General features: G+C 41.0%; 1 protein-coding gene across 1 annotated transcript in view; it reads right to left on the bottom strand.

Annotated features, from left to right (window-relative positions):
• Window positions 1-16641, bottom strand: part of LOC149452321 (tetraspanin-15-like) — a 216357-nt gene that overhangs the window by 28540 nt on the left and 171176 nt on the right. Inside the window, exon 5 of the mRNA XM_089689499.1 lies at window positions 13503-13619. Coding sequence (XP_089545625.1) covers window positions 13503-13619 — 117 coding nt within the window. The remainder of the gene's footprint in view (window positions 1-13502; window positions 13620-16641) is intronic.

Here is a 16641-nt window from a genome sequence, read left to right as displayed (position 1 = left end):
TGTAGCTCATATATCCAAAAAGATTATGGCTAAAAGACCGAATTTTATTACTACCCCTCCAATGTGGATGGTACCTTTCAATTCCCCAAAATGTTAAACATGATGGATCTTTATTGTGCACTGTGGCAAAATGTCTCCATACACTATGATTTTTAAAACCTTTACAGATATTTTGAACATGATCTCTAATTCGATTCCATAAGGGCCTTTTGGTCCGTCCGGTATTGTATACCACAGCTACATTCTAATGCATAATTAATAATAAACGTAATTATGCAATTATTGATGCTGTTTTCCTTCCTTTCACGTCGTTATGGAGGTACGGAGAGATCCTTGATTTATCATCGTATATGGTTATTCATGGTGTGGCCTCAACCAGTTCTCTACTTCCATCTGGAGCCTTTTTATTGAATCCCTATGCTTGGTTGAGCTATAATATTATATAGGTTCATTTGATGAGGTGAGCGGCCCTCCATATCCGTAGGTGGTGGTGCACTTATTGTTGCGGTGGAGCACTGTCGTTTTGAAGCAATTTGGAGCATGTTTCTTCAAGCATATTTAAGCACAATATTGAATTTGAACTTTCACACTATGAAGCCTCTGTTTTTATTTATCATTTTATTGAGTTTAATGTGTTATGAGTTAGAGCAACACTGTTATTTTTTATTTTGTTGTATTGAGTGTAGGATCACTTATAAGTGTATTGCAGCAGCTTATTACTGTTCAAAGTTTTTATTTTATGATAGCGCACATTGATTTTTCTTTTAATAATATCTCAAAGTCTAACAGGCAAAAAGGCTTCAAGTTCTGCCGTAGCTTCACAGTAGCTTTTTGAATATCTACAGACTGGTAGATGACGGAGGCATGGCATCTTCCTTAAACTCTTCCCATCCGCCCATTGTACGTAGATTGTGGACGGGAAGCAACGCCAATGCGGGGTAACGTTCCTGTATGTTAGCCTGTATCGATGGCTCCTGCATGGCTCACAGAGCACACACCCCTGTGATTGGTGTGTTGCCTGGACATAGCGGATCACATTACCGCTGTGTTCAGGCAATCATGTGGTATTTTACCATGTGACAGCTGTGACCAATTCATTTTAAACAATGAAACTGAAAGTAAAGATTGCTTCTCTCTACTCTCAGTGTGAGAGCAGAGAGAAGCGATCCTGCAGTGTATGAGTGTACACTGCCTGTCAGGCTGCTTGTACACTCACACACTGCAGTGCCAGCCACCCCAGTGCCCCAGTTTAGTGCCCCTGTGTCCTTGATCACTGCCCCAGTATTTACATAATAAATAATGCAGGGAGACCCTGTCACCTGTCCCAGTGCGCACAAAACACACCCATACCAATGTCCTGATCACCGCCATACCCCAAACCAATACCCTGTGCACCTCCATACACCATACCAGCACCCTGATCACCTCCATACACCATACCAGCACCCACCTCCATACACCATACCAGAACCCACCTCCATACACCATACCAGCGCCCTGATCACCTCCATACACCACACCAGTGCCCTGATCACCTCCATACACCATACCAGCACACTGATCACCTCCATACACCATACCAGCGCCCTGATCACCGCCATATACTATACACCATACCAGCGCCCTGATCACCGCCATATACTATACACCATACCAGCGCCCTGATCACCGCCATACACCATACCAGCACCCTGATCACCTCCATACACCATACCAGCGCCCTGATCACCGCCACACACCATACCAGCGCCCACCTCCATACACCATACCAGCACCCTGATCACCTCTATACACCATACCAGCACCCACCTCCATACACCATACCAGCACCCTGATCACCTCCATACACCATACCAGCGCCCTGATCACTGCCATATACCATACACCATACCAGCGCCCTGATCACCGCAATACACCATACCAGCACCCTGATCACCTCCATACACCATACCAGCGCCCTGATCACCGCCACACACCATACCAGCGCCCACCTCCATACACCATACCAGCACCCTGATCACCTCCATACACCATACCAGCGCCCACCTCCATACACCATACCAGCACCCTGATCACCTCCATACACCATACCAGCACCCACCTCCATACACCATACCAGCACCCTGATCACCTCCATACACCATACCAGCGCCCTGATCACTGCCATATACCATACACCATACCAGCGCCCTGATCACCGCCATACACCATACCAGCACCCTGATCACCTCCATACACCATACCAGCGCCCTGATCACCGCCACACACCATACCAGCGCCCACCTCCATACACCATACCAGCACCCTGATCACCTCCATACACCATACCAGCGCCCACCTCCATACACCATACCAGCACCCTGATCACCTCCATACACCATACCAGCGCCCACCTCCATACACCATACCAGCACCCTGATCACCTCCATACACCATACAAGCGCCCTGATCACCGCCATATACCATACACCATACCAGCGCCCACCTCCATACACCATACCAGCACCCTGATCACCTCCATACACCATACAAGCGCCCTGATCACCGCCATACACCATACCAGCACCCTGATCACCTCCATACACCATACCAGCACCCTGATCACCTCCATACACCATACCAGTGCCCTGATCACCGCCACACACCTTACCAGCGCCCTGATCACCGCCATATACCATACCAGCGACCTGATCACCGCCATACCCCATACCAGTATGCTGATCACCGCCTAACCCCTTACCAGCATCCTGATCACCGCCATGCCCAATACCAGTGTCCTGATCACCGCCATACCCCATAACAGTGTCCTGATCACTGCCATACCCCATACCAGCATCCTGATCACCCCCATACCCCATAACAGCATCCTGACTACTGCCATACCAGCGTCCTGATCACCTCCATACCTCGTGCTAATGTCCTGATCACTGCCATACCTCATGCTAATGTTCTGGTCACTGCCATACCCCATACCAGCGTCCAGATCACTGCCATATGCCATACCAAAGTTTGGCATTTTAGGATCTCAACTGATCAATTTTCAAATATATTTCCCATAGTTTGTAGACTCTATAGCTTCCACACAGACTAAATAATATAAACTGTTTTGGGTTATTGTTACCCCCAAAAATGTAGCAGAAATCATTTTGGCCTAAATTTATTTTATAACAAAAAGTAAGCAAAAAATTATTTTTTTTTCAAAATTTTCTGTATTTTTTCATCTATATAGCAAAAAATAAAAAACCCAGTGGTGATCAAATACAACCAAAAGAAAGCTCTGTCTGTCTCAAAAACAGATAAAATTTCATATGGGTACAGTGCTGCATGACTGAGTAATTATCACTCAAAGTGTGACAGCGCTGAAAGCTCAAAATTGGCCTGGACTTGAAGGGGGTGAAAGTGTTCAAACTTGAAGTGGTTAATGGACTGAGCATGCCATGATTCGGGGCAAAAAGTAAATGTGCTGGTGACGTCATTAAAGGGAACATCGGGTGATTTATCCTAAATAGTAAGGTTTAGGGTAATGTGAAAGACACCTATATGCATATTATTTCTAAATGGTGGGGGAAAAGTCATGATAGAGTGTTTACTACCGCTTTAAGACAGCTTGACAAGTAGCATTGATAAAAGGAGAGGTTCACCTGAACCTGGCCATCACACCTATATAAGCTTTTTTTGAAAAAAAAGTTGGGCCTCCTCTCTATGGGTATAACAGCCTACATACGTCTGGGAAGGCTTTTCACAAGCTTTTGGAGTGTGTATGTGAACATAAGTGACCATTCAGCCAAAAAAAGCATTTCTGATGTCAGGAACTGACGCCAGCAGAGAAGACCTGACTTGCAATAGGATTCCAAATCTCCCCAAAGGTGCTTCATATGATTAAGGCCTGGCCTCTGTGTAGGCCATTTGAGTTTGCTTTGTACACAGGGACACAGTTATGCTGGAACAGAAAAAGGCCTTCACCAAACTATTATCCCATGGTTGGGAACACACAATTCCCTAAAATATCTTTGTATGCTGTAGTGTTAACAGTACCCTTCACTAGACACACCTGAGCTCACAAATTTAGAGGGTTGTCCACATACTTTTGGCTATATAGTATTTTTATCTCATTACAGTTTTACTTTAAACATCTCAGCATACAAATAAAACATTGCTATGACAGCTGATTTTTACTGCTGCGAGCAGTCAAACCATATGCAGGCTAGAACATTGAGAGTATTGCTCCTAATGATAAGTCTGCTCACATGGGAGAAGGTAAATTGTCTAAGTGAGTAATTATGCAATCAACTCACAGCGGTAATTTTCCCATTTACACTATTTTCTCATAGTAAGCCCTCCGTATGACAGCTATGGGTTATAACCTTGGATCTGACTCCTTGCTGGTTTGACTCCTTTTCTGATATACTTTGCTGTGCTCTACTAATGTATGTGACATTTCCAGTCCATGATGATTGTGAATGTATAAGTTATGAGTAAACACCGAGTTAGAACAGCATGTTTATTAACACGTTTTGAATTGTAAATAAGAGATAAAAATAATCGTCCTTTCCAATCTCAGCTCTGAACTAGTGCACCTGCTGCTTAATGCTAACAATCATTGTCAGATGGGAAATGAAGGACATAATTTTATAGGAGATTTGTAACAGGCACAAGAGAGTGCATTATGAAATGATCTTAAAGTATTCCCAAGTTACTGTCTCAAAAAGATGATCTGCACAAATGAAACAATGTAGGGGAAAAGTAGTACCATTTGAGGCTTCAAAGAGAATTTCAGCTGCTGCTCTCTTCTTTCTCTCCCTCCTTGCTGGACATGGAGGCAGCAGAGGGAGCCATTGGCTCCCGCTGCTGTCAATCAAATCCTGTGAGAAAGCAGCAGGGGTGGGGCCAAGCCTCGCTCTGTGTGTCAAGAGAAACACAGAGCTCACCTCAAGATGGAACCTGCATGAGTGCCCCCATAGCAAGCGGCTTGCTATGAGGGCACTTGGAAGGGGGAGGAGCAAGGAACACTGGCAGGGACTCCAGAAGAGGAGGATCAAGGCTGCTATGGGCAAAACTATTGCACAGAGAAAGTAAGTATGACGTCTGTTATTTTAAAAGAATCCTTTATAATCACTTTAATATTTCCTTGGAAGATGTAGACTAGTAATGTTCAACTTGGCAAATGTAGTGGCCTCAAGTGTGTTCTCTAACATGTCCAAAGGGTCACACAGTAGCCTAGTTTTTGTAAATTTCTTGTTATTATTTCTTCAAATTATTAAGATGTAAGACAAAAAAAGAGTTCTACTTTTATTGTGAGCAAAGCAGAGTTATTCTAGAATGCATCTACCAAATTGCTTCTTCTTTTCCTCCTACTTTTTTGTCTACTTTTTCCTTTGGTTTACAGACGTTAGTATTTCATCTTTGCGCTGCCCTGCTGAGAAGCCTTACTTGAAACATTTACACTCTCATGTACCATTCATATATATTCTTGTTTTTAAGTAGTATTGAGTGTCTTTTCATGAGGATGTCTAATTCCTTTACACTATTTCAGGCTTTGATGTTTCCACCTTTACTGAGAAAATGAAACAGCAAAAAACTAAGATATATTGCAATTCTACCTTTGAGAACTTGGTTCAGATCTCTTCAGCATTCATACACACATTCATTTACAATATCTTCCAATGATCCACTCATATGCAAGCAAAATTCCTTTATTTTACTGACTGGGTATTACAAGTGAACATAGCTTCACCCTATTTATTAAAGTGTTACTAAACCAACAACAGTAAAATCAGTCTGTATATGCAGTAAATCATGCTTGTTATACTCACTGTGGAACCTAAGGGGTTAATCCCCTGCATTGTGTAAAAAGGCTGTTTGATCCTTTTTTCTCTGCCCCTCCTCTTGCTGAAATGACCACCTGATACAGACTGAATCCATAGTCACATGCACATGCTCAGCTTGGTGTGCATTGCTAGAGACTTTTTTTTTCTTTTCTTGGGAGAGAGCATGTGATTAGCACAGGGCCAATCAGCACTGTCCAGACAGAGGGTCAAGACTTTCACATCCACCTAGAGCAGAAAGAAACTCCTCCTACAAGCTTTAACCAGTGCTCTGCTGAAGTCACAAGACTGCTCTAACTGCTGAAGAGAAAAGGTATGTAGCAGTTTATATTTACTAAACTAATTGCATTTCCATGTTCTGTGTACTGTGGGAGACCAGATATAGTGAATGCAGGGGCCGGGGTTTAGTAACATTTTAAGCAAACATTCCCTACTCAATTGTTTATTGAGCCAATCCTATTAGTTTATCGTTGCATAGGGGAATAATCTGGATTCTCATTCAAATGCATGTAATTGCACTGGATACTGATTATTTTACACTGCAGTGATATCATACAGGTGAAACTCGAAAAATTAGAATATCGTGCAAAAGTTCATTTATTTCAGTAATGCAACTTAAAAGGTGAAACTAATATATGAGATAGACTCATTACATCAAAGCAAGTTAGTTCAAGCCGTGATTTGTCATCATTGTGATGATTATGGCTTACAGGTCATGAAAACCCCAAATACACAATCTCAGAAAATTAGAATATTACATGCAATCAATAAAACAAGGATTGTACATAGAACAATATCGGAGCTCTGAAAAGTATAAGCATGCATATGTACTCAGTACTTGGTTTGGGCCCCTTTTGCAGCAATTACTGCCTCAATGCGGTGTGGCATGGAAGCTATCAGCCTGTGGCACTGCTGAGGTGTTATGGAAGACCAGGATGCTTCAATAGCGGCCTTCAGCTCTTCTGGATTGTTCAGCCTCATGTCTCTCATCTTTCTCTAGGCAATGCCCCAAAGAGTCTCTATGGGGTTCAGGTCAGGCGAGTTTGCTGGCCAATCAAGCACAGTAATCCCAGGGTCATTGAACCAGGTTTTGGTGCTTTTGGCAGTGTGGGCAGGTGCCAAGTAAGTCCTGCTGGAAAATTAAATCAGCATCCCAATAAAGCTCGTCTGTGGAAGGAAGCATGAAGTGCTCCAAAATCTCCTGGTAGACGGCTGCGTTGACCCTGGACTTAATGAAGCACAGTGGACCAACACTAGCAGATGACATGGCTCCCCAAATCAACACAGACTGTGGAAACTTCACACTGGACTTCAAGCACCTTGCAGTGTGTGCCTCTCCATTCTTCCTCCATACTCTGGGTCCTTGGTTTCCAAATAAGATGCAAAAGTTGCTCTCATCAGAAAAGAGGACTTTGGACCACTGAGCAACAGACCAGGTCTGTTTTTCTTTAGCCCAGGTAAGATGCTTTTGATGTTGTTTGTTGTTCAGGAGCGGCTTGACAAGAAGAATACGACATTTGAAGCCCATGTCCAGGATCCGTCTGTGTGTGGTGGCTCTTGATGCACTGACTCCAGCCTCAGTCCACTCCTTGTGAAAGTCCCCAACACTTTTGAATGGCCTTTTCCTGACAATCCTCTCCAGACTGCGGTCATCCCTGCTGCTTGTGCACCTTTTTCTTCCACACTTTTACCATCCACATAACTTTCTATTAATGTGCTTTGATACAGCACTTTGGGAACATCCAACTTCTTTTGCAATTACCTTTTGAGGCTTTCCCTCCTTATGGAGGGTGTCAATGATGGTTTTCTGCACAATTGCCAGGTCAGCAGTCTTTCCCATGATTGTGATTCCTACTGAACCAGACTGAGAGACCGTTTAAAGGCTCAGGAACCCTTTGCAGGTGTTATGGCTGAATTAGCTGATTAGAGTGGGACACTTTGAGCCTAGAATATTGCACCTTTTCACAATATTCTAATTTTCTGTGGATTGTGGATTTGGGGTTTTCATGAGCTGTAAGCCATAATCATCACAATTATGACAAATCACGGCTTGAACTATCTTGCTTTGTATGTAATGAGTCTATCTCATATAATAGTTTCACCTTTTAAGTTGCATTACTGAAATAAATGAACTTTTGCACGATATTCAAATTTTTTGAGTTTCACCTGTATATTAGTAAATGTTACAAAACGTAGAATACTTTAAAGCATGCAGGTCTCCAAAATAAGCTATCTCCAATGCACTACTGGGTATTTTGTCAGGTAGATTGATGCTTCAGTCTTTGCTTTGCTAAACAGGGCTGTCAATGTCTTTATATGACATACGAGAGGGACCTGTGCTAAATTACAAAGTCACAGCAGAACCTTTTTTTAATTCCTCTAGACCCCAACCTGTGGCCCGATGGTCACGTGACTTTTTGGAATATGATGTATGGCACTCGGACCTCAGCAATTTGCAGAGGGAACATTGATTAGGGTAAAATCTTCTGCAACATATCCCCAGCCAAATATGTATCCTATCCACACTCTCTGACCCTCATTCCCTCTATTAGGTGTGCAGTTTCTGACAGAACTTTCAAGCATTACATATATTGAACATTATGTGCGTCCACCTTGGTGAAATCAGGAGCTGCATTTGAGGCCCCCTTTAGCTCATACGTTGACAATCACAGTTCTAGACCAGATAACTCAACTTTTAAGGCCAAGACCCCAAAAATAGATGGAACATTTTACATGTCCCTATGTGAGCATAACTCACATGTTTAAAGGAAAATTATAAGGAAAATAAACAGTGACTACAGTCCCATTAAAAGGAAGTTTAGACTTAGCAATGGGACATAATGTTTTCAACATTTCTATGTACACAGTTGCGTTGCTGACTGATCTCTAAAATGATGTTCACTGTAAAGTATATGTTTATTTGCAATGTGAATGACAGTAAATATGATGAACCTTTTTTCACTTTGAGTACCCGATTGTGTGCGAGAAAAAAATGAGACTGGTTGAATTTAGTGAACGCAGCTTTATTCTATAAACAAAGATCAGTGAACAACCTCACATTCAATGTAATGGCCCTGCATTGTGAAGATGTTGAAGGTTTACCCACAACCCAAGAGACCAGAGTGGAAAGAGGAGCAACGCCTGCCAGAAAAACAAGGAGTAAGGTAGATACTACAAATATTTAACCCTTATAGTGTAGGGGGACGGGTACTGTAAGGGTCATTTTTACAGCTGGCTGGATGAACAAGTAATAAGAAATGAAAAAAATCACCACATCTAAGGACAGGTAATCAGCAATATAAAGTATATGCATGTGTGAAATATAGAGACAATAATTTATGGTTTGTTTTTAACTTACACTTTATTCACAAGGCGCTTCTATCTTGATTGTTTTCTATTTGGTGTGCTGGAGAAGTGTAGGCAGTGGCACCTATCACCTGCAATGCTTTTATTTCAAGGTTCCATAGCTGCAGTGTCATTCCCACTGCCGCCATCGTCAGACCTCAGATATCTAGGCAGGCCTGAAGCTCTGAGCTGAGGGAGACTCCTCCACGGTTCTAACGTGTCACATGATGCATCCAAGGGAAGGATTTCCCCTCACTCTGAACTGCCGTGGTATCTGAGGTCTGAAAGTTTGAGCCCATGGGGTAGTGCAGGTATGCTCTAATTTATTGTGTAATTATGTGCACTAGTGGAAGGAGTAATCTGTATGGGGGGAAGGGGAGCATGTCGTTGGGAAAGATCTGCACTGGAGGGAGAAATGTCCTGGGTGGAGAATAAATGTGTAACTAGGGGGAAGACGTGTACTAAGGGGAGCAGGGAAATTCGACACCTGTACTCTATGCAATGCATGCTGCTCTGAACATTGTACACTTCTGATTTCTGGACTGTGTGTAACCCTTGTAATCCCTGCATTCTGTGCAATACGCACTCCAGCCCCTACTCTCTGTGCAATACATACACTTGACCCCTGCAATCTTTGCATTATATACCCATGACCCCTGCACTCTGTGCTTTTTATACTCCTAACCCCTACAGGCTGTGCATTATCTACTCCTGACCCTTGCACTACTGACTATCGCATTGTGTATGATAAACACTCCAGATCTCTGAACTCTGTGGGTGGCATACTCATGACCCCAACACCCTCTGTGGTATCCAGCCATGCCCCCTGCACTTTGAACATTATGTACTCTGGATTCCCTCTCTACGCATTACACGCTTCTGACCTCTACACTCCTGACCCCTGCGTTCTGTGCATTATTGTCAGGGATCTGTACCTGGGGCCTCTGTGATGTCTGGCAGACTCTGTGCCACCCTGAGATGCTGGACAGCTCCTTGTCTGATCCCTTGGGCAATCTTGCTTTGTATATTGTTTCTGATGAACCTTGAACTCTTTACTCCTCCCCTGCACTTCCTGATTTAATCCATGTCTCTGCACTTCCTGTTTGCCAAATTATTGCTCTCTTTCCAGCTGATATCTTGCTCCTTGCAAACCTGCAGTCGTCCTTATCTTCAATACCATTTGTTACTCACCTTTGGCATGTCCCTCATCTACACTACAGCTTTATCCCAACCTTCAACCACTTGTTACTGACCTTTGGCTTGTTCACTGACTACATTTCTGCTTGATCCCTATCTGCTACATCGGATCCTGGCTTGCTCCTGGTGGGGTGATTCTGAGAACCTGGCACTAGCATGCAGCAAAACCCATCTCCATCATCAGAAGCTCTGGTAAAGACCAGTTAGTGGGCATGTCTCATCCACCAAGGTGTCCTGCTTTTGTATTTATCCTGCTGGTTGGTGTGAACCTCTCTACTGCTATAGCTACTGGTCTTCGAGCCTGACCCCTGATTGTGACAATTATGTACTCCTGATCCCTGCAATCTGTACCTTAAGCCCTCCTGACTCTGCACCCTGGTTACATACTCATGACCCCTAAACTCTCTGCTGTACACATGCATAACTCCCTACAATATGTGCATTACGTACTCCTGACCCCTGTACTCTGGTTACATACTCATGACCCCTACAATCTCTGCAGTACACACATATAATTAAATATAAAGATCAATAGTGCCACACTAAAAACTACTAACCCCTACTTATCTACACAAAAAACATAAATAAATAGCAATGAATATGTATATAATAGATATATATCCAACTTAATCCGTGAATAATAATCAATAATGTCCTATTAAAGGGAAAAATATTGTAATGACACACAATTCATAGTGACACAAACCAAATGGTGTAAACTGAAGTCCCAACTAGCCCCCTAGCATGGGGCATGAAAAACACTAAACAGTGATGAATAATGATAAAGAACATGTGACCTACACAATAAAAAATATTATGTATGGTTAAATAAAAGCCATACATGACATCCCATTGGTTCCGGTGATGTGGAGCTTTCAGTGACCAGGATGCACGTAGGAAAGGAGGATTTGGAGGGTTGCCTTATTTGACCTATGTGATGTGGGTCAATTGGTGGAGGTGAGCGTGCATGCCTGGTGGTGGTGAATATTACAAGTATATATTAAAGGAGATGATTCACAGAATTACACTTCTAGATTCACTTTATTATGGACTGTCACTTTGAATTCATTCTCACAGTATTTATATGATCATTAATATTTTTTATTGTGTATATCACATGTTCATTATCATTATTCATCACAGTTTAGTGTTTTTCATGCCCCATGCTAAGGGACTAGTTGGGACTTCAAATCACACCATTTGGTCTGTGTCACTATTATTTGTATGTCATTACACATATTTTTTCCCTTTAATAGGACATTGATTATTATTCACAGATTGAGTTGGATATATATATTTATTGCTATTTATTTATGTTTTTGGTGTAGATAATTAGGGGTTAGTAGTTTTTAGCATGGCACTATTCATCTTTATATTTAATTCTATTTAGTGGTGGAGCACGTTTTTGGTGCTTGCTGCGTTTTGGTTCAGTTTAGTTTTCGTCACTCGTGTGGCAGCACATAAGATCCTTATTCTATTATTATCGAGTACACACATATAACCCCCTTCAATCTGTGTATTACCAACTCCTGACCCCAAATATGCACATTCATGTTTACAATACACTGATTATTGCCTAATGTCCAATCTTTTTATTTTTTCAGTTCTAAAATCAACATAAAAATGTATATAGAGTGAACATTTTGATAAAAACCATGCAGCAAGCCTGCTTTAAACAATTACTGTACATTCTGAGAGGTTAATGTCACTTTAAGTTCATCATGAAACTATGAGATTGGAGCATTATAAGCTCAATAAAAAAAAAATGAGGCTTATTTACAGACATATCTCTATACATCCTCTAAGCACCCAGCATTTAATTTCCGACCGAGACATTTTAATGCATTTTTAAAGTGCTCATTATTTCAAAATCACGATAAGAATGTAGCGTTTGAAGTCTACCTCCCTCATTTATTTTGGTTTTCCGCCCGGCTCTATACCTTGAGCACAAAAATTTATTAAATGTGGGAATGTAAATGAAACAGAGTTTTTTCATTAGTTGTGCAGAAAGGACTTGGGTCCTTTGCAGTCACACTTCAGTGATTATTAAAATGAGATGAGATATTTGTATCTGTGTTTCAGACGTGAATCTGTAATAAATCTTTTTTCATGAAAGCTTGATGTTTATGGGGGTGGGTGTTCCCTATTTGCTCTTTTCATAATTAGATAATATAGTTGCTGATTATTAAAACATGAATGTGGATCAGGGACTGATGTATTCCAGCCTCTAGGTTTGGATGCACAAAACAGAGATGAATTTCACAGACCTTACTTATATACTTTTATATAGAAGTATTAGAATAAGTGGCAGGCATGGACTGCAGAGACTAAGCACAATGGCTACCAGCACTGGTGTCTTACTTAGATTGATATCTTGTAGCTAGAGTTCTGCCTTCTCTGTGTCTGTACAGCTGAAACCTCTTCTGGCTGTTTCACCAGTTCCAATGGAACAGCTACTTGTATGCCTTGGACAGTTAGGTGGCTTGATCAAAGCCTAAACTATCTATATTCAGCCATGGAATATGAGAACCGTAGTGAAAACCAAGAGGTCAAGAAACTTTTTCTTGCACCTTGCAGCCCCTATAAAGCAATTATCCCGGACCTGTCTGGTGTGTTCCTTGGCCTTCATTATGCTGTTTGTTCACTAATGTTCTCTAACAAACCTCTGAGGGCTTCACAGAATAGCTGTATTTATACTGAGATTAAATTACACACAGTTGGACTCTATTTAAGAATTAGGTGACTTCTGAAGACAATTGGTTCCAATAGATTTTAGTTAGGGGGCTGAATACAAATGCACGCCACATTTTTCAGATATTTATTTGTAAAAAACGTTGAAAACCATTTATCATTTTCCTTCCACTACACAATTATGTGGCACTTTGTGTTGGTCTATCACATAAAATCCCATTAAAATACATTTACGTTTTTGTTTGTAACATGACAAAATGTGGAAAATTTCAAGGGGTATGCTTGTAAATGCCTTTGTGCACATTGCCACATAGGATAACATAAAGGTGCATTTAGAGGCTTAAAAAAAAGTCAAACACCTATAAAAGCAGTGCTTTTCACATCTTGGGTGGATGAGGCCTTACATTGAAACATGTAATGAAATGATACAACCTTTTATCTTACCTTTCCAGTTATGCAGCATGTGTATGGTACTCCACAAGACAAAGGTCCAGTGCTGTTACATGAGTGATATGGATTCACCTCCCAGTCTCTAAACTCTTCACCTCCACAGCAGGAAAACTGTACAAACAGAGTACGATGTCTATTAGACCATACAAACTATAACTTTTTAAGGAACAACCAACAAATGTATAACAAATTTAATTTCTAGACTGTGTAAGCCGCATACATACTGCGAAGTAAAAGGATGCTGTACATGACTACATGGTGCTTTTACACAGCTTCCTGAAATCATTACAGCTCATTGTGTCAGTACTTTTCTCAGCTCTGTTAAAATGTCAGGTTTTCGTGATGTGAAAGAATTGGACAAAGATAAATAATTTTAGAACTTTTTCCACCTTTAATGTATCCTATAAACTCAGTTGAACAACAAACTGCAATCTTTTAGGTGGAGGGAAATAAAAATAAAAAACTAAAATAATATGGTTGCATAAGTGTGCACACCCTTAAACTAATACTTCGTTGAAGCACCGTTTGATTTTATTCCAGCACTCAGTCTTTTTGGGTATGAGTCTATCATCATGGCACATCTTGACTTGGCAATATTTGCCCACTCTTCCTTGCAAAAACACTCTAAATCTGTCAGATTGTGAGGGCATCTCCTGTGCACAGACCTCTTCAGATCACCCCACAGATTTTCGATCGGATGCAGGTCTGGGCTCTGGCTGTGCCATTAAAAAACTTTCATCTTCTTCTGGTGAAGCCATTCCTTTGTTGATCTGGATGTATGCTTTGGGTCGTTGTCATGCGGAAAGATGAAGTTCCTCTTCATGTTCAGCTTTCTAGCAGAAGCCTGAAGGTTTTGTGCCAATATTGACTGGTATTTGGAACTGTTCATAATTCCCTCTACCTTGACTAAGGCCCCAGTTCCAGCTGAAGAAAAACAACCCCAAAGCATGATGCTGCCACCACCATGCTTTACTGTGGGTATGGTGTTCTTTTGGTGATGCGTAGTGTTGTTTTTGCGCCCAACATATCTTTTGGAATTATGGCCAAAAAGTTCAACCTTGGTTTCATCAGACCATAACACATTTTTCAAATACGCTTTTAGGAGACTTCAGATGTGTTTTTGCAAAATGTAACCAGGCTTGGATGTTTTTCTTCATAAGAAAAGGCTTCTGTCTTGCCACTCTACCCCATAGCCCAAACATATGAACAATACGGGAGATTGTTGTCACATGTACCACACAGCCAGTACTTGCCAGATATTCCTGCAGCTCCTTTAATGTTGCTGTAGGCCTCTTGGCAGCCTACCAGACCAGTTTCCATCTCATCTTTTCATCAATTTTGGAGGGACATCCAGTTCTTGGTAATGTCACTGTTGTGCCATATTTTCTCCACTTGATGATGACTGTCTTCACTGTGTTGCATGGTATATCTAATGCCTTGGAAATTCTTTTTTACCCTTCTTCTGACTAATACCTTTTAACAATGAGATCCCTCTGATGCTTTGGAAGCTCTCTACGGACCATGCCTTTTGCTGTAGGATGCGACTAAGAAAATGTCAGGAAAGACCTACTAGAATAGCTGAACTTTATTTGGGGTTAATCAGAGGCACTTTAAATGATGGCAGGTGTGTACTGACTCCTATTTAACATGATTTTGAATGTGATTGCTTCATTCTGAACACAGCTACATTTCCAGTTATAAGAGGGTGTGCACACTTATGCAACTACATTATTTTAGTTCTTTATGTTTACTCCCCCCCCTAAAAGATTTAAGTTTGTTTTTCAATTGAGTTGGACAGTTTAGAGGTCACATTAAAGGTAGAAAAAGTTCTGAAATTATTTATCTTTGTCTCATTTTTTTACATCACAGAAACCTGTGATGTGTAGACTTTTTATATCCACCGTATATGTGCTAATAAACACCAACACTGAAGTCATTGCTGTTTACATGAGTTCCACTGTGTACACCTATTCCTTTGTAGGAGCAGCTGTAGACAGCACTTGTGGTTCCCCGAGTGTGGGAAAGCATCAAGGATTTTATGCTAGAGGGGTTTGAAGCCTCTAGATGTTCCTGCGCATGATAAGGGCTATGGGCAAAATAAAACATTATATATACTGTTTGTTGCAGTCTGTCACTAGCACAACATTGTAACTGTAATGTCTACCTTCATTTTGTAAAGAGCTGCGCAAACTATATAAATCAGGTATAATAATAACATGGCAATTTTAGTTTTTCTGTTTCCCTCTTTGTAACATTGTTTTTTTAACTCTTGATTCTGCCAGTAGATCCAATTCATTTCCACTCTGTTTACAGAGTGACAATGTTGCTCATTCTGCAGTGGATTGGTACAGCAGTGTTGCCACTCTGTGGACAGAGTAGTCATCAATGGACTAAAATTAAAGTAGTATTAAACACAAAAGCAAACATTTATTATATTGCAGCTTACCAATTCTTAGATGTGATGACTGCATTAGTTTCCTTTTTTAGGCTACTATTTCTCTATTTTCATCTTGTGATCCAGCCAGTAAGTCTATTGTTTTTCAATAGAAAAGCTCTCTTGCAGTAACAGGGATGAGACAGACTGTTTAGCAGTGGCAGAGATGCTTACATTAATCAGCTTTTATTTATTTATGTAAAACATTTATCCCAAAAAAGAAAAAAATGTTTGCTGTAAATGATTATAAAATATTAGCTGGAATTCAGCTTCAATTTGTTAGTGTATTTAAATCTGCTAGTACACCTAACACGCCCTCTCACCCCAGACTGGCAATGCTACTGCCAAATCTGCCCCCTGTGCTCCTTCATCCAGGGTGGTGTCTGTACAATAAATAATGTGTGTTACTGGCCATACCAACAGGGGAAAGCAGAGGGAACAAAAGAAAAACGAATGTAGCCACTACATGTAATGATTGGTAAGCTGCAATACATTACCATTTTGGTTTGGGTTTTAATACCGCTTAATCATCAAAATTGTAAAGGCTACATTTTTTTTTTAAGCAGTAACAGTTTTTTTATGGAAAAAAAGGCTTATACCATATGAAAAAGGTGATCACCAAGGTTAAAGCCTGCATCTAAACGTGGAGAAAATATAAATACAGTCATGCAAAATAAAAAAAGGAATTCATATACTGAA

This window comes from Staurois parvus, unplaced genomic scaffold (assembly GCF_062004578.1).
Source record: "Staurois parvus isolate SC_StPar_1 unplaced genomic scaffold, SC_StPar_1.0 ptg000479l, whole genome shotgun sequence".
Lineage (NCBI taxonomy): Eukaryota > Metazoa > Chordata > Amphibia > Anura > Ranidae > Staurois > Staurois parvus.
This window is presented reverse-complemented; position numbering and strand designations above follow the sequence as displayed.